The sequence below is a fragment of the Hoplias malabaricus genome, chromosome 13 (genome assembly GCF_029633855.1).
Source record: "Hoplias malabaricus isolate fHopMal1 chromosome 13, fHopMal1.hap1, whole genome shotgun sequence".
NCBI lineage: Eukaryota > Metazoa > Chordata > Actinopteri > Characiformes > Erythrinidae > Hoplias > Hoplias malabaricus.
The window spans coordinates 21,065,422-21,084,542 of NC_089812.1; the positions used below are offsets into that span (position 1 = coordinate 21,065,422).

The 19,121-nt window shown below is 40.6% G+C and overlaps 2 protein-coding genes across 2 annotated transcripts; both read left to right on the forward strand.

Annotated features, from left to right (window-relative positions):
• The first annotated feature begins 97 nt into the window (after positions 1–97).
• On the forward strand, positions 98–9,645 carry elob (elongin B). Its single transcript, XM_066642198.1, has 4 exons — positions 98–237; positions 3,802–3,936; positions 5,882–5,990; positions 7,353–9,645. The coding sequence occupies exons 1-4, from the start codon at positions 235–237 to the stop codon at positions 7,463–7,465; spliced, it is 360 nt and encodes a 119-aa protein (XP_066498295.1). The 5' UTR covers positions 98–234; the 3' UTR covers positions 7,466–9,645.
• Positions 9,646–10,874: 1,229 nt separating this feature from the next.
• On the forward strand, positions 10,875–15,056 carry LOC136665298 (uncharacterized). Its single transcript, XM_066642859.1, has 4 exons — positions 10,875–10,939; positions 11,819–12,160; positions 12,986–13,226; positions 13,616–15,056. The coding sequence occupies exons 2-4, from the start codon at positions 11,819–11,821 to the stop codon at positions 14,335–14,337; spliced, it is 1,305 nt and encodes a 434-aa protein (XP_066498956.1). The 5' UTR covers positions 10,875–10,939; the 3' UTR covers positions 14,338–15,056.
• The last annotated feature ends 4,065 nt before the right edge of the window (positions 15,057–19,121 follow it).

Sequence of the window (19,121 nt, forward strand, 5' to 3'; positions counted from 1 at the left end):
TCAGGTGGGGACGACAAAACTATTTAAATTCTTATACACTTTATAGAAAAAATATATATTATAAATAATCACATTCCCTGGTTTCTTTAGGTGGATAAAAAACACTTATTGCACCTTTAATTAATCCAAAATAAGAACGCTTTTCTTTGTTGGGTGTTTTGGAGCCACACACAAAGGCGGTGTGCTGTGCGCAGTGCAGTGTGGGAAAGTGGAGGACTGCAACCGGTAACTGAAATGGTGAGTGAGGATTATAAACAGCTAAATAAACCTTTTTTACTCTGCCCATTTTACATTTTAACGATATAAAAAGCATTTCTACGCAATTGTATGACCTCTAAAGACACAGTGACTGCGGAGTATTAAGAAAGCGTTTGAGTTTGGCAGTGTTTTACCCCGCGAAGGAGGGTTAGCTTCCAGTAAATGCTGCAGTGTTTCGTTTCAGTTGCTGGAAAAGCCTTTCATTTTATATTAAGCTTCTCAAAATAATCCATAGCACTTTTAAAGACGGGTTAATTTCGTTAAGCTGTAATTGAATCCCCTGTCTTTGTTGTTAATCCTTATAATATAAACTATGGCTTTAGGAACCTTAAGTTCGTCAGCTTCTTTTTAAAATTTTCCGTTCCACCTTAAATGCCGCAGTTACAGTTGCATTTAAGGTGGAATGGAAAATTCCAATAATTTGGGCTAGATGTTGGATCTGGATTTTGGGGATTTCAGCTGAAATAGACCACAACAACAACTTTGACTAATTTCTAGTGTTTCTAATGAGCTTTTTGGCTGTTTAATATTTACAGACGCCATTTTACACAACTTCTTCAGAGCCCAAAGCCACTTCTGCTGGAGTGTAGCTGGTGTAATGTGTAGGCCACAGCCCTTTAGGAAAGTACAATAGAATTAAAAACCGGTTTGAGATATTTGGGAAAAAATATATAGACATTTACTAAGTTGTAATAATGAGAAAGTTTCCCTTCATGGATTCTGATTACATAATCATGGCTTGGTATTTTACAGTTGAGGCTTAGTTTATCAATAACATACTTATTATTATTATTATTTTGCATATAGTATGGTGAAAGTTTCAGGAACAGTCTGTCTAGGTAAAGACTGGACAGTACTTTTAAATGCCCAGTACCTTTGAGCCCTCAGACAGCAATGCGTCATAAACCAGGAAGCCCAGTGTTGTTGTTAAAAGATTGTGGATTGCTCTGACATTAAGTGCATGTGCATGTTCAGCTTGAGGAGAATTGAAACACTATTACAATGCACTGCTGAGGAGTTAAAGTCGTGCACTGAGACAGTGGGCAAATTATTCCACTCGTCAGGCTTAAACCAAGCGTATCCTCAGTTTCCAAATGCTAAAAGAGTATTTTTGAAAGGAAGGGTGATGTAACACAGTGGGAAACTTGTCTGCTGAAGGCATTAAATATACAAAGTACAATCAATCTGGTCAGTGGAAACTTTAATAGTGGGAAATGTAATACTTTGACGTGTTATATTTGTGCCCTTTTTCAGTTAAATAAAGCGTCAAGAAAATTAACACATCACAGATTCTGGTGTTTATTCCAACTTTCCCTGAAATGGGGTTGTTTGTATGACTCACTCCATGACCGTAGCCTATATTTCTGGAAAGAAAAATACTTACGTTTGCTCACTTTTCTCCTGCTGCTGAGATATTTCTGCTGAGGAAACGTGTCTCTCTTGAGCTTCCCGTGGAGATCTCAATAGTCACATACTGTACTGAGTTTTACATTTTTATTATTTTTAAAACACTTGTTACACTCCTATTTATCTGTAGATCTGTCATCTCTCTTCTGTCTCCATTATATCTAAGTGCATTCATATATTTATCACTAGCAAATATACTAAACTGTCCAAGAGCAACACTGGAGATATAAATCATCTTCTCCGGGAGTGGTTCTAATCTTTCTTGTGGAGTTCTCATCAGCTTAATCCCATTATGGGGTTAAGATGAGGTTATCTGAGAAGAGAAAGCTTTGGTTAGAATATTGTGAAGAATAACAGTCTGAGTTTTGATTCACAGCTCAGGCAGGAACAACACACTGTACCAGTTATACTCCATGAGCAAGTCTCCTAATACTGCCTTTGTCTGTAACACAAAGTCACAAGCAGCTTTGTGTAATCGTGTCTGTTAAATGCCTTAAATATAGGCTAAATATTAATGAAAGGGGACATATTCTGCCACTTTTCCATAAGTGAACATAGTTCTGGGTCTTAATGAAACCTCTGTGTCCTGCTTTGGTCAAAATATCACAAGGGTCAAACCCAACAGCTGCGTGCTCCCACTGTCTAAACAACCCTTTTCAGAACGCCTGTTTTCAGCGCCTGTTCCTTTAAATGATAATGAGTAGCTTGCTGTTCACCCTAACCCCGAGTGCACAGGAGTGAGGAGCAGAAGCTCTGGTTTTTAGCCGTTTTGCTCTGTTTAACCTTTTCTTTGCGCTCTCACATAACCACGGCTCCAACGCTGCAGCTGGAGAGACTCAGATGAAAGGGTGGGACAGTTCAGGAGTCTGCACTCTATGTAAGATGCATCACAAATCAGATTGCCTTGTGTTTTCCCATGTTTAAAGACTTGGGAAAGTCACTAACTGCATGGTCTAATTTCAAAATGCGTTGATTCATAGGGGCTTCAGATGTCCAAATTAATGTGCTAATGCACTCAAAAGTGATCAGTTCTCATAAGATATCCCCTTTTAAAAATTTAGATGTGTAATGAATATTCAAGGTACAGGGTTAGAGGAACACTGGCCTAACAATTGCAATAGTGAATCACCTACAAACTTAAAATATGCTACTTATTTTTAGTCAAAGTTTGATACAGAGTAACAGCCTTTTAATAAGTAACTTGTTGTTGGTAGAACTGTTATACATTACCTGACCCTCTGCTGTTTAAATCCTCTTAAAAGATATTCAAATTACAGTGAAACACTTGTTCTGAGAAAACTGGTGGCTGACATTAAGTAGGAATCATTGTAGGTCTGTGGCATCACCACAAAGATCCAAGTGAGTTATGATTTAACTGTACAGGAGCGTCAAATCGGACTCAAACTTTCTTTAGCTAAAAATACAGGCTACTTCCAGCAGCATTACACTGACCACGCCATGATCAGGAGCAGGATTGGGAACACTCGTTTTAGTGCAGATGGCCAGGTTTTTGCTGTCTTTTTGGTATTCAAAGCTATAATGTGGAGGTACAGTCCCATAATCTTTTTCATGAGTAACTTTATTGTTTAAAACTGACATTTTATTAATCGTAGTGTTTACATAAAGTTGTAACTACGGTGCTATAAAGAGAAAGCTAACAGTGTAGGTTAATTTGCTTTTAAAAACATAATGTTTTTTCATTTTTGTCATCACTTACAAAACGGTCTAACCGAAATTACAAAGTACAAAACCAGTGAAAATATAGCTGTTAATATGTGACCCACAACACTTGTTGCTTCGCTTTAGTTTTGCAGAACTGTCCACTTTAAACCGTGGAGATATTTACTTAAGGAGATAAGCAGTTATATTTATTTTTGTAGTTAGTACTGGACTTTCAAAGGTGTTTTTCAAATGTAAAAATGAGTTATATTGAGTTTTTTTTCAATCAATATATCCAATTTAATATGTATCTGAATAGTTCAAACTGTGGTGAAATTAGAGATTAAATTCCATGTTGTTCTTTCAAAAGTTGAATCAATATTAGCTGAAATGCCAATGATTAGTCCACCTGTCAATCCCTATCCGAGATTACAGTGTGATGGATGTTATCCTCCTGTTCCCTTTCATTTCTCTCAGGACGTGTTTTTAATGATCAGACGTCATAAGACGACCATCTTCACAGATGCTAAAGAGTCGACCACTGTCTATGAGCTGAAGCGTATCGTGGAGGGCATCCTCAAGCGGCCACCGGAGGAGCAGAGACTTTACAAGGTCAGCTGGGAACGCTAACAATATCTCCAAAAGTGCCTAAACAAACATTGTAATAATAATAAAAAAAACCCATTTAAACATTTTGTGAAAAAGAGATGTTAAGTATTCATTCATTCATTCATTATCTGTAACCACTTTTTCAATTCAGGGTCACGATTTTAGCTTAACAATAGTAGATTTTCACTGAAACCTTTTCTATAAATATATCTCTAAAACTTCCAACACACTCTGACCACTTCCTTGTCAGTGTTGTCAGTATGGTTTAGGAAACTGTCACTGTTCATTTTTGGCACCACTTTATTTAATTTTTTATATATATATATATATATATATATATATATATGAATTCTGACTTCCCTGCACATGCACACTGCACTGAGGCTAATGGACACCACAAAATACATTCACCTCTTTTGTTTGAGTAACTTTCTTGCCATGCAGTTTAGCCTGTGGTGACGTGTGTCACAAACTCTTTAAAAGTTCCCTACAGAGCTTTATCCTTCGGTTTCAGTTTCCCTAAGTGACTTTTACTGAACATCCTGGATGCAGTCACATGAGTGTGTAAATGTGAGTATGTGTGACTGCCTTTACAGAATGATGGTGCATGGGGTGAGGACACAGACCAGAGAAACACTTAATTTGAAAGGAATATTTTTGTTTCTAAAAGGTGTGTTCCAACACTTTTAACATACAACCCTGTGATTCTGTTTCAAGACTAAAATGTTGAAATACAAGTTACAAACCTTTTTTTAACCCAAAATTAATTACAGAATATGGCAAGAAATGTGGGGGGAAAAAACATATTCCACATTGTTTCTTTGGTCTGTTTTAAATTTCTCATAATTTGGGTTCAAAGCAAAGATGTACACAAACCAGCCAAACCATTAGTGACCTCCTTGTTTCTACACTCATTTTTCATTGTATCAGCTCCACTGTAGCATTCTGTAGTTCTACGTTTAGTAGCCCATCTGTTGTTCTGCTTACTCTCCAGATTTCACACTGTTCCTCAATGCTCCTCCAAAGGACCACCACAGAGCAGGTATTATGGACGTGGTGGTGCTGGTGGGCTCAGACACAGCAGCCCTGCTAGAGATGATCCACCAGCCAAACCATACCTGCTGTACTGGTCCTGTTTATTGAAAAACAGGGTGAAAGGAGCTGATGAAATATGCAGAAATAAGAGTGCACCTGTTTGGTCAGTGGAGCTAATAAAATGGACAATGAATGCAGAGACATGAAGGCCTTTTTCATGTGTTAACGCAGTATTATATTGTGTATGAAACAAATCCACAGAAGTCTGGCTTTCATGTGCCGGAGTGATGTGTGTGCACCATTAAGGGGATGTTAATTTTGTGTGTGAGGTGGAGTTAAGTTAGAACTTGTATAGCCTTCTTGGAAAAGGACTGGCGATAGAATTGGATGTTCTGGAGGCTGAGGTCACTGTGCCCAGTGTCAGGCATCGGCTAGAAGGATATATAAAGTCTCCAGCGCTAGTCTGTGGAGCTGTGCTTTCTGTATTACTGGGTGCTATTGATCAAGTTCAGTATCATGTTTCATGCTTAAAGCCTTCCCAGAAGCGTGGAAGCTATTACTGCAGCAAAAGCAGAAAGAAATTCGGTATAAATTCCCTTCATTACCAGAGAGATGTGGGTAAACAGTGTCTACAAGCTTTTGAAAATGTACTGTAGAATTATATATTTTTGAGGAGCACTGATTAGATTTATTTATTTATTTTATTTTTTAGATTTATCCATTATCAGCAAAATGCAAATTTCCTTCCTCTACAGACGCTTCCCCTTTGTGTTGAGGGCATGGATTATTCAGTTGTGTATTATTCAGCTGTGGTGTGTCCAGCACTGCTGGTTAAATCTGAAGAGCTGTTAGTTTTGTATGTAATGGGTAGGCTTGTTAACCTGTATCCTGGACTTTCTGGCCTCCTGTATAGGATGATATGTTGCTAGAAGACAGCAAGACACTTGGAGACTGTGGATTCACAAACCAAACAGCAAGACCCCAGGCTCCAGCCACAGTAGGATTGGCGTTTCGCATCAACGGTGAGAGCATATCGTACACTGTACATCTTGGATCTTTACATGTTGGTCATGAAGGAGTGGTGCATGTTACATTAACTGGAGTTGACCCACATCAAATACCCACCATATCATTATATTTTAATAAATGCATAGCTGTCCGAAAGCTGCAACTCCACAAATTGCTCTGTTTTACTGTGACCAGTGTGGCTCCCCCTCTAACAGAAACTGATAAAAAGCTGAATCGGACGTTGTCAAAATCTCACACAAACAAATGACAGCAGACAATGCATTTATAGACTTAAAAGGGACAATCTACCCCTTTTTCACAAGTGATAACAGTTCTGGGTTCAGCTACTTTGGTTGGTTAATTATTTATTGATTTATTTATCGTTACACTTGCACAGTGTCTTTCTAGATACCCAAGGACACTTTTACAATCAACACTGCTCAAACATTAGTCATAATTCCACAAGGATCAAACATGACAGCAGCATTCTCCCAGGTCGAAACAGACCGAGAAGCTCTGGTTTTTAAGCCGTTTCCTCTCCGTTCTTGGTTTTGATTCAGCGCACCCTGTATGTTTTGCTCAGTTTAAACTTGTCTTTACATTCATATGAGGGGTTGGGGCAGTTCTAAAATCTCTCCACTCTATGTAACGTGCAGCACAAATCCAGAACGATATTAGATTTAATCCCTTGTTTTCAGACAGGCAGATCACCAATAGCTGACTGGGTGGTTTTATCTCAGCGTATAGGTTGGTAGGAACTGCCAGACCCATATTATTGTTCCAATGCATTCACAAAGTGATTTTGTATTTTTCAAAATACAGTTTTCAAAACAACCGGAGAGCTGTAGTTTTAGTTCTGTTTTTTTTTTTTTTTTTTTTAAATCAAGAATAGGGTTAGACAGAGGCGAAACACTAACAAACATTTACATTGAGTGCTCAGAATTATAGAAAATAAAGAAAAAAAAAGCCAAGGAAGGGAAATCGCATACATAAGTAAATATGCACATATCAACAAACAATATACAGACTTTACAAATTACACACAAATATGCAAAACCACTTACCCAAAGGAAAAGTTTGACTGCATTTGGAATGAACGACTAGGGTCCCTCTGTAGCACCACCCAGAGGAGAGCATCTCAAACTCAGAATGAGGAGGATGCTTTAGGTCATGAATAATTAATTGAAAATGCTCATGGGTTAATCTTTAAGATCGACGGGCACATAATTTAGTTCTAAATTTAGCTCCTTTAGGAACTTGTTTTCAAAAGCAGAACACTTGGCCATTGTCGGAAAATGTGTTTATCACTGACGCAGCTTTTCAGGTGCTACATCCCTGAGCATGAAATGAACTGATTGTTGTTGTTGTTTCCTCAGAGGATGCGTTTGAGCCTCTGCGAGTGGAGCCATTCTCCAGTCCTCCCGAACTGCCCGATGTGATGAAGCCCCAGGACTCCGGCAGCACTGCCAACGAACAGGCGGTGCAGTGAACCCGTGAACACACACCAGAGGGCAGGAGGGGGGAGAGGAAGGGAGGGAATCATTCTGGGGAAACATCAGGAATCATGTAGAAGTGTTTGAACATGATGGAGGGGGGGGATGCATGAGGTAGCGTGATCCTGTGTGATGCTGTGACTTTTGCTGAAAAAAAAAAAATCGAATTATTCTCCTTTGCAGCCCTTCTCTAGCCACTGGCTCTCTGACTGACTCTGTTAATCTCGAACCCTTCACGCATCCGGTCGAGTCTCTGGTCAGAGCGACATTTCTGACCCGCCGCCCCACCTGCGCTCGGGCACCTTCTTTTGATTTGCTCATGTGTCTCCGTGCATTTCTGGATAAAATCGCTCATTTGTCAGAGTGCTGCCAGTCAGTCATCTAGAGGGGCATGGCGATAGACTATTTAAAAGAAAAGAAAGAAAAAATCATTACCTTTTTATTTAATTCACATTTAAGTTTGGAAACTCGAGCTTTATGTGCTGTGTGTGTTTTGGCCTTGTGTTGAGGGGGAGGGTGGGGGTTTTGTTCCGGGGTTTTGTTCTGGTGATGGAGCGGCTGTAGACTTTTACTGTGCCCTCTTGAATTGTACTAACAGTATGTTGTGTGTTTAATGAATATTGATATTATTATTATTATTACTCATCATTCAGAGCCTGAGGTTTATCGAGCCGTTGGGCACGTGAAAGCTGGAAGCTGATGTTTTAAGTTACCTTCTAATTTAGCATAGCTGCGCACTAGACTGCTCTGAAATCACGATGGACGCTGAGTTTGTATCCCCAAGGTCACTCCTGAAAAGTCTGTACTCCACGACAAAGTGGTAGATTAAGTGTAAAAACATTGTGTTTTACGTTTTTGCTTCTGTTTGTGTTCTGACTTTCTTTGCGTGATCTGACTGTAAGGATGTTGTTCAGCCACAATTTTTTTTTTTTTTTTGTCTCGTCTTGTTTTCCTGAGTCAGGTTGATCTGAAAAGACTAAGCAGTGTCACAGTGTCATTTTCTTTAATTCCCTAATTTTGTATTTATACCAAAGGGGAAGCATAAATGCACGATTGATATTTTTGTTTTTGTTTCGTTTTGGTTTTGTGTGTGTGAGCGCGTTTGTGTGTGAAGGAATGGCTTAAGTTACATTTTGCAGACATGTAGGAACCAGGCGTAATTGCATAAAGCGGTGATTGTTTAGTTTTAACAAATGCTGACATGGTGTTCATCCCAAAAACAGAAGTCCTAGTGTCTTGTTTTTTGAGAACTTGCTCCTTCTCCATGGAAATGGTTCCTCACAGCCCTCTTTCAGGAAAATTAAAAAGGAAGAATCCCAGATGAACAAAGCAATGCAGCAGTATCTGTAATCAAGTTTAAATTAAACCAACCCTTTTCACACTTGTATGCTTTATTGGTTTTCTTTCTCCTGGATTAATATGCAAATTCTTTGTGATATGTGTTACGTCCGAAGGTTTATGGAAACCCATCTAATGACTCTTTGTAAATCAGTCAGGAGTTTGTCCGAACTTGGCTGCAGTGACAGGCTCTAACCTTAGGGGACATAAGCACAAGCGGCCACATCAGCATTAGTAAGGATGGATGGATAAGTGAATGGAATGGAGTGCCCTCACTCCAGAGATCATTTACGCTACTGCACAGACATACTCCTCTGGTGGGCTCTCTCTATTGCACACGTTGACCATTGGTTGCTGTGTGGTAACTCCAGATTCCTCAGTTAATGGTTTTTCTGAGGAGATTATACAAAAAAGGGTGAGCAGGGGGAATATCTTAAAGTATCTAAATTCACTATAAGAGCTGTCTACAAACATTTGGGCGCACTGTGTATTAAGGACAGAACAGTAAAGCTATGCACTGTCAGAAAAACTGTCACTGTGGTGATACCCTCAATGGTTAACTTTATTTTACCTTATTCTATAATAATTGTAGATATTTAAATTGTGTTGATTTCATATGCCCCATTTCATCTCCAGGGTCTATATCATGTTATTGTATTTTGAACAGTTCTATAATGAATATGTACAAATATTCACTTCTCCTTCTGTAGAACAATTTAATGTACCTTTAGGGAATAAACCTGGACTTGAACACCACTGCTGTACCTTTTAGTAATCAATAATGTACCTGTACCGTACCTGTTTTCCCTGGAGAGTGTGTAATAATTTAAATGCTTTTTAGAAAGGAATAAAACAAGTAGATTTTTGCACTGAGAGGCTGTAGGCCATTACATTAGAAACTTGTGTCCATTGCTTTGTCCAAAATGGCTGTCATTGACAATTCCCTACATCACTCACTATACAATGCACTATACAGAATTCTGGAGTGGACTGAATAATTTCGGACACTAGCGATATTAATTATCTGAATTATTTCCCTCAATACTCTTATTATTCTGATTTTAGTCCACTAACTCCTCACAGAGTACTCCTGATGGTGTGAAGCCGGCTTGTTCACTGATATTTCCCATAGGATAAAAATGGGTGTCAAAGTCTGTGTTCCCCTCATCTGTCTCTATGATACAAATACCCAACCAACCACTGGGGTACCAAAGCTAGACCATAACAACTACCTGAAATACCTAAGCACCAGAAATGATATAAAAGTCAATATAACAACTTACAGGAACACTTTATTAACCACCTGGATACCACAGCAATCAACTAGGAACACATTAGCAACACCAAAACAGTCCTATAACAACACCTAGGCAACCACCTGGGGAACATTAACAACCACCACAAATACATTTGCAAACACCAGAAATACCTGAGAAGCCTCCTGATACAGTACAGCAACCATCTGGAAACACTATAGCAACTACCTGGGAAGCCTTAACAACCATCTGACGTGCTTTACAAACCACCATAGAAACCACCTGTAATGTCTTAGCAACCACACTAAACACAAAAGCTACACCATAGCAACCATCTGGGCAATCATCATGAACACCTTAGCAAACACCAGAAATTCTTTAGCAACCATCTGGGATACTATAGCAACCATCTAGAAACACTTTAGCTACCTACAATACCTGCTGCACCACAGTGCCGCCCTAGAAACCACATTGGATACCAAATGTATAATGTTAGCAACATCATAGCTACCACATGGGCAACTTCAGGAACCATGTGAAATACAATAGCAACTGACATAGCAAACAACCACCAGGATACACCTAGCACCCATTAATGAGTACCCGTTTTCCAGACTGTAGTCTTTTACAATCTCAGTCCCTCTATCTAACCCGCACTGTACATGAGATTCACTCTCATAAAAGTAATGAATGAAGACGTAGCAGCCAGCGAGTGGATTCAAATTATTATTTTTTTTATATAATAAAGTACATGGGCCTTTTAATACGTGTGTGAAGGAAACGCGCATGCGCAGTAGGTGTTTGAGACACGGTTTGCGGTCCTGACTGTGTTGGGGGCAGTAGGTTTTGCTCCAGGAGGTGGTCTCTCCGGAGTGGGTGAGTACTCAGCACAAACTTTAGCACCAAAAAGGCGCTGCTAGAGAAATTAAAGTGAGGTTTAACTGCATTTTATCACATTATAACAGCGTTAGCGGATAGCCTCGCTGTACGGATCTGGACTGAACGGTTAGTGGTCAGCTGCTGGACAGAAACAGGAGACTGGTGACCTCTGTTTTCATTTCTGTTGTTCAGGAACTCTAGTAGAAAACTGGAAACATCTCCTGCTTATAGCGCTCTGTAGTAAAGCGTTATGAACGATATCCTCTTTAACCATACAGAAACACAGAGAGGACAGTGAGTGAACACAGGGTTTAAAAACTCCAGCAGCACTGCTGTGTCTGATCCACTGATCAACACAACACACACTAACACCCCACAACCACGTCAGTGTCACTGCAGCGCTGTGTAACACTCTTCTTGAATGAGACTTTCCTGTATGGTGTTTTTAGTATAATTTTAATCACTAAAGGAGCTATTTATGAGTTTCTTCACTGTGATGCATTAAAGTATATCTTCAAATGGTTCTCTATAGCACCATAAAGGAACAGTTACTACCCGTAGCCCATTTGACCCTGCACAGGATCTGTGCTACATTTGTCAGTTCTGTCAGATGAGTTTCTCATTACAGGACCATTTTTGAGCAGATACTACTTAGGTAGTGGAACCCTCATTGATGTGTGTGTGGTGTTTATGTGAGTGCATCCAGAGTGTAACACACGTTAGTGTCACTGCTGTAGAGTGTTCCACCACCTAAAATTATACAGACAACCCAGCTACGATCAGAAAAAGGACACAGAGGACCTAGAGGATGGCTGAGAAAGTGGGCTAGAGTCTCTGAGTTTCTGAGTGTATAGTTACACGCCTTTCTCTTTGCAGATGGAGGTCCGGAAGTCCTGTCTCGGAGCCGCTGGCCGGTTGATGATGGACATCATGCAGTTTGACTGGGAGCCTCTGGGCCACTGGGAACTGGACCAACGTCTGGACCAAGCCGTGGAGGAGCTGATTGAGACGGAGCTGATAAACAGTGTCCAGGCTCAGTGTGGACCTGTTCTAATGCAGGTCTCTACACAAGACGATTTCATACATTTTACTCAAGAGCAAGCCCCAACGTTGAGCGTCCAGCTGTTTGAACAGCAGCCTGCCGTGTTTCAGCAGGAGCAAAGAGTCCATGACCAGCCAGAACACATCACTGAAATTGAGGGAAATCCCACTGTCCAGGTACCATTTAAAATTCAAGCATTTAAAAACACGAGAGGGAGTGTGTTATAGCAAATAATATCATAGCTGTGGGACGGCACGGCTGATTGCAGGTAGCACCACTGGTAAACAGATCCTCTCCAGGTGAGTGGGATGACCCCCTCGTTTCTCCCCCACTTGCACATGCTGCTAGAAATCACAGTGGTCTGTCAGCTGATGTGATAGATCTGGAGAGTTTGTGTTCTCTGATGTGTTCAGTGTTGTTGTGGTAGTGACATTTTGGAATGAGGGTAGGCATGGGCTCAGGTATCTTGGCATTTGTAGCCTTGGACTGGCTTTAGGAGGTTAGAGATTGAGCTTGAGGCTGGGGGGTGGGGGGGGTATCATTCACGGCCAAATTGCCCTTGAGCAAGGCACCTAACCTGCTCCCTGGGCACCGAGGTGGTCACAGCCCTCTGCTCACTAGTGTGTGTTTGTGTGTTCACTGCCACAGATTGGTCAAATGCAGAGAAGCGATTACCCCAAGGGATAAATAAAGTGACTTTACTCTTCTTCTTCTGTTTCTCAAGCTCCTTTAGCTTGACATGCCCATGGACACCATCACGGTTCGTCCTGAAAAACTCGCTGTTATTTGCTTCCTGCTGGGACTGGACCTTTGGGGTCCCTTTGGGGTTACAGAACCCATTCCACAATGGTGGGAAATGGCTACGTAAGAACTTCAGATGAGATTCACTGTCGAGTGGGAACTAAAGACTTCCCAGGCAAAATTAGCCTAAGAGTCAGTTGTGTGTGTCTACATTTCAGTACCAGTGTGACCTGGAATCAATCTCTCTTTCTCTCTCTCAGTACGTCACAGCACTTCTACAGAACTCCAGCTCCACTCAAAGCCAGAGTCGCCTGACGGGCAGAGCTCGTTTGTCATTGTCTCACACCGTCTTCCTTTCTCTCACACTGCTTTCCAAACGTCTCAGTTACCGCTCAGTCTCTTCCACCTTTCGCCTGGAGAAAGGCAACATCCACCGGATCTTCTTCTCCTTCTGTGAGCGGGTCATTGCGCTTAGAGAACAGCTCATCCACTGGCCCTCAGGTGGGTACATTAACACACCTCTATGATACATTGAACTATAAGGTGCTGTATGATACATTTTTGTGGCCCAAGGCGTGTGGACATCTTGGTACACCAAGGTGTTAATAATTAGTTATCGTATCGGCCCCAAAAATTCAATATCAGTGCATCTCTAATTTGATGGCATTCAGACATGAGTGAGGTCAGTTACTGATGTTGAAACATTTACCCTGACACTCCAACTCATCCCAAACAAAGCAGATGCACTGCTCCCTGGTGCAGGTTTTTGGGGTCTGTACTCTTCTAACTCATGCTTGGCAATGATTGTGATGGCCATTTCATGTTATGTTTGTCCACAAGATGTCGAAATGTTTGAACGTATTGTGTAACTACCATCTTCTTGTCCACAGGCGAAGAAGCTTTGGAGCATCTGCTTCCCTTCTCCAGCTGGCTGGGGTGGGACGAAAGACTGGAGGAGAGGGGTTTACCTCGGGTTTTGGGGGTGCTGGGCCACACCCGCATTCCCATCCGCCTTCCAATCAGTAAACAGGATGCTGAGAGTGGCGTGCTGGACGCTAAAAGGATGAAGAAGGAGCCTCACCCTGACTCCTGGCTGAACCTGGAGCTGGTGTGTAACCACGAGGGTCGCTTTATCCACTGTCTCATCAGCAGAGGCTCGGACGAGGATCGGGGCAGCACCCTGAGTGAAAAACTTAGACAAAACCCTGATCTCATGCCTCCAGGGACCTGCCTTGTGGCCAGAGTGGGATATCCCCTCACTGGACACATACTGACCCCCTTCTCCCAAGGACAAAGCCCACAGGAGAACCTTTACAACAGGTCAATGGAAACCCACCTGAGCATGTTTGACCAAGCCATAGCTGACCTGAAAGAACGCTTCCAGAAGCTCAGGTACCTGGACATGGGCAACTTTGAGAGGGCCAAGGCTGTGGTGCTGACTTCCTGCATTCTCCACAATGCCTTCCAGGACATGGGACATGTGACCAAGGGGCAGGTGGAGAGAGAAATGAGGGAAGAAGAGCAAGAGGGAAAGAAAGAGCATGCTGGAATCACTCTGAGAGACACTGTTGTGAATCTACTGTACAGTGCCCTGGAGGCAGGGGGTGATTAACATGTGAGGGGTATGGCGTTATTTTTGTGCCACAATTCTGCCTGCGCGCGCGGATATTTCGAGCGAGCAAGAAGGTTTCTTGAACGCACACTACAACCTACATACACATCTTGCTCTCCTGTCCTGCACACGCGATGTCTGTGACCCGCACGCTCGCTTCACACTTACAGTCTTTACAAAGTGCCTCGCTTTCAGCCAATCAAAAATGACAAAGGTCATTTCTGATTGGATGGCTTGACCACCAAGTGGGCGGGACATACAGGCCAGAGACCAGTAAACAGTGGGACACCGGTTACAGGTTATGGTTAGGGGTGAAATTGTATTTATCTAGTTTTACTGAGTAAGCAAGGTAGCTGATGTGCTGAAAATAATGTACAGAGTATAAAATAGTGCTAGCAATGACTGTAAATGGTACTGCAACTACTATAGAAACTTCTTTATTAGTAATCCCAGACAGCGAACATATATCGGTCCACTGGCATATAAAGGCTGGCACACCACTAACTGTAGACCACTTCTGGTCCACCATCCGACCACTCCGATTACTGTCTTGTACAAGATATAACTCATTTTTAATCTCCTCAAACAGACTTTAAATTCACAGAGGATTTTTTATTCTGGAAAATGAACTAATACAAATATTACCAACAACTATGAGAGATATAATAATGTACGACGGAGTTTTAGGGCCACAGCGTTTAAAAAAATAAAAAAAAAGATTCCGAGATTAAAATCAGAATTCTGAGAAAAAAAATCTCGGAATAATTCTGAGAAAAAAATGGAGCAGACACAGTGTAACAGAGTAGAACTCCAGCGCCCACGAGGCTCCATCGTGTTACGGCCTGGACTCGTACAAAAAACTAAAGCCTTTATGCATCTCAGTCAGGGGCTGCGTCATGTCGTGTGAATGCGTTTAATAAATAATTCATGCATAAGGCTTTAGTTTTTTGTACAAGTCCGAGCCGTAACGCGATGGAGCTTCGTGGGCGCCGGAGTTCTACTCGTTCTGTATCCATCATTTTCGTGATCCTTAATTTTTTATCGTGAATCTACATGCCATGAATTCGTGCACTGATTCAGGGTTTAAACACTAATCACACTGTGGCCCTGATGTGGAAGAGAAGAGTGTTTATTCCTGTAATCTATACCATAGCATGACTTAAGCAACACATTGCGTTCCACAGTTACACTGTGTCTGCTCCAATATACGCAGCAAATTATTCTGAGATTTTTTCCTCAGAATTCTGACTTTAATCTCGGAATCTTTTTTTTTTGTTTTTGTTTTTGTTTTTTTTTTGTTTTTTTTTACCGCTGTGGCCCTAAAACTCCGTCGTAAATAATGAGTATAAGCCTGATATAAAATGATTATGCTGAAAATGTTGACACTGCTGGATTAAATTTTTTTTTACTAATCTATAAATCTATAAACAATAACAAAAGAACCTAATGGAGGAAAAAATGTAAATTGGGATGTGAATGGAAAAGTGCTAAAATGTGGTATTTTGTCTAATGTGGTTTGATGTAAAATGGTTGATTTTAGAGAGGCCTAGAGAGGATGTTTCCTCACCAATTACTCTTGTTTGTCTGAAATGGCTCAGGATTTATGTGTCTCATCCATGAGAAATTACATCTAGAGGTGTTTGGATTGTGGAGAGACCTCTGTAGGTTGAAAAGCATGAAAAGAGATGAGCATGTTGCTGTATTTCTGCTCCATAGGAGGGTAACACTGACTTGTTTTTGCTGTTACATTACTTAAGGTGGAACTGACTCTAAATTTGGGAAAGCACTAACTGAGTGAAAGTAAACGCAGAACAAAAGTGCTACAAAACTAAACAGCTCAAGTTACAAATGAATTTCTGTGGTAATTCAAACTGCGAATCAAACATACCTTTCCACTTAAGATGATGTGGCGCTTCTGAATGAAAACAAACGAGGATTTTTTTTTTTGTTTTTTTGCTGTGAGAACAATAATTCTCCAGAATTGTCAATGCACCACTTTTCCACAAGTGAACACAGTTCTGTTCTTAATAAAACGTCTGTGACATGCTTTGGTCAAAATATCAAAAAACAAAAATAGTTTTGTTTACAGTTTAAGAAACTCATCGTAAAATCAAATAAAAAAACAGAAATGGAATAAAGGGGTTGTGTTTTATCATACACGTATGATAGCAGCAACACCTCAGAACTAAAATTTGGGTTACTCAATATAAGATCACTAAACTCAAAAGCAGTCATCGTAAATGATATTATAAGTGATCATACATTTGAGGTTTTCTGTTTCATGGAAACGTGGGTTAGACCAAATGAATATTCAGCACTAAATGAAGCCACAGCCTTCACTCCTATAGACTATAATTATGTGCATAGCCCAAGATTATCAGGCAAAAGAGGTGGAGTACGTGTAATTTACCAAATAAATTAGACATCAGTCTCTCCACTATTAATACAAATCCAGTCACAAAAAAGGAAGCATTTTTATTATGTAACATTTACAGCCCACCAGGGCCGTACTCAGAATTCTTTAAAGAATTTAGTGATTTTGCTGCAAATCTAGATGTGTGCAATCATAAAGTTATAATTGTAGGAGATTTCAATATCCATTTTGAGAAGGCAGATGACCCACTAAAAAGGCATTTACTCCAATCCTAGACTCTATTGGTTTTATTTAAAATGTAACAGGGCCTACTCACTACCAAGCTGGAAGTGTTCCACTCTCACTGGAAGGACAGCCTTATAGAGTATAGAAATGCTCTCACTATAGCTCACTCAGCTTATCTGGCCTCGCTGATCTCCAATAATAAAAATAATCCTAGAGTACTGTTTAGTGTGTTTTCCAGAATTACAAAAAATCAGGCAGGTTCTGAACCACAAATTCCAGCAACTCTTACCAGTCTTTATGGACTTTTTTTAATAATAAAATTGAGAATATTAGACAACCCACTGTATTAAATCCGACCTGGCTGCCATGATGTGGCTAATATAAAACATAATGTAATCGTAAAAGAAAGACTTGAAACCTTTTACCCACTCCCACAGTTAGAACTAGAGAAGATTATCATCTCCGCAAACTGTACAACTTGCACACTGGATGCAATTCCCACAAAATTACTTAAAGAAGTACTACCAGCTATTATCAATCCTCTTTTAACTATAGTAAACTCATCCCTTATCCTGGGCTATGTACGCAAAGCTTTTAAACTAGCAGTTATTAAACCCCTGATCAAGAAATCAAACCTTGATGCTAGCACATTGTCTAATTACAGGCCTATTTCTAATCTGCCATTTCTATCCAAGATCTTAGAAAAAGCTGTGGCCCAACAACTTAGTTCATATCTACATAAGAATCATATATATGAAAAATTCCAATCTGGATTCAGGCCACATCATAGCACTGAGACAGCTCTAGTCAAGATAACAAACGATCTTCTTGCCTCTGATCAAGGCCACGTATCCCTGTTGGTGCTTCTTGACCTCAGCGCAGCTTTCAATACGATAGACCACAGTATTCTCCTAGAAAGGTTAGAAAACATGGTTGGAATTACAGGGACAGCCCTATAATGGTTCAAATCTTACTTAAGGGAACCTTATCAATTTGAAAAGTAAACGATTTATCTTCAAATTATTCTAAAGTAAGATTTGGAATTCCACAAGGCTCTATTTTAGGACCATTATTATTTACATATATACATGTTACCGCTAGGTACAGTTATAAGAAACCATGACATTAACTTTCACTGTTACGCAGACGACACGCAATTGTATATTTCAGCCATTTCCGATGACAAACAAATATTAAAGAAAATAGAGGACTGTGTAAAAGACGTGAAAGGCTGGATGTTGCATAACTTCCTCCTTCTAAACAGCAACAAGGCAGTGGTCCTGCTTTTGGGTCCATAGGTGGCAAGAAATAAATGATGAGATTTAATTTTAAATCTCGCTGACTTTCCAGTTAAACCTGGTTCAGCAGCAAAAAATCTTGGCATTATAATTGACCCAGATTCATCATTTGATCAGCACATAGGCAGTATCACTAGGACAGCTTTTTTTACATCTTCACAATATTGCTAAGATTAGAAATGCCTTATCCCTGCAGGACACAGAAACATAAGTACATGCCTTTATTACTTCAAGGCTTGACTATTGTAACGCACTACTGTCAGGATGCACCAGCAGAACTTTAAGTAAACTTCAACAAGTTCAACACAGCTCCAGGGACCTGGAGATTGTGGGTTCGATTCCCGCTCTGGGTGACTGTCGGTGTGTTCTCCCCGTGTCTGCATGGGTTTCCTCCGGGTGCTCTGGTTTCCTCCCACAGTCCAAAAACACATGTTGGTAGGTGGATTTGCGACTCAAAAGTGTCCATAGGTGTGACTATGTGAGTGAATGTGTGAGTGTGTGTTGCCCTGTGAAGGACTGGCGCCCCCTCCAGAATGTATTCCCGCCTTGCGCCCAATGATTCCAGGTAGGCTCTGGACCCACCGCGACCCTGAACTGGATAAGCAGTTACAGATAATGAATGAATGAATGAGTCCAGTTCTATCATCACTTCATTGGCTGCCTATTAACTTCCACATCGATTACAAAATTCTGTTATTAACATATAAAGCCCTACATGGGCTCACTCCTGAATACCTTCAAGATACTATTTCCTATTATGAGTATCCACGTTTACTCAGATCACAGAGTACTGGATTTTTAATTGTTCCCAGAATTCAGAAGGCCTCAGCTTGGGGAAAAGCTTCTTCTTATAAAGCCCCTCAACTCTGGAGTGATCGTCCAGAAAA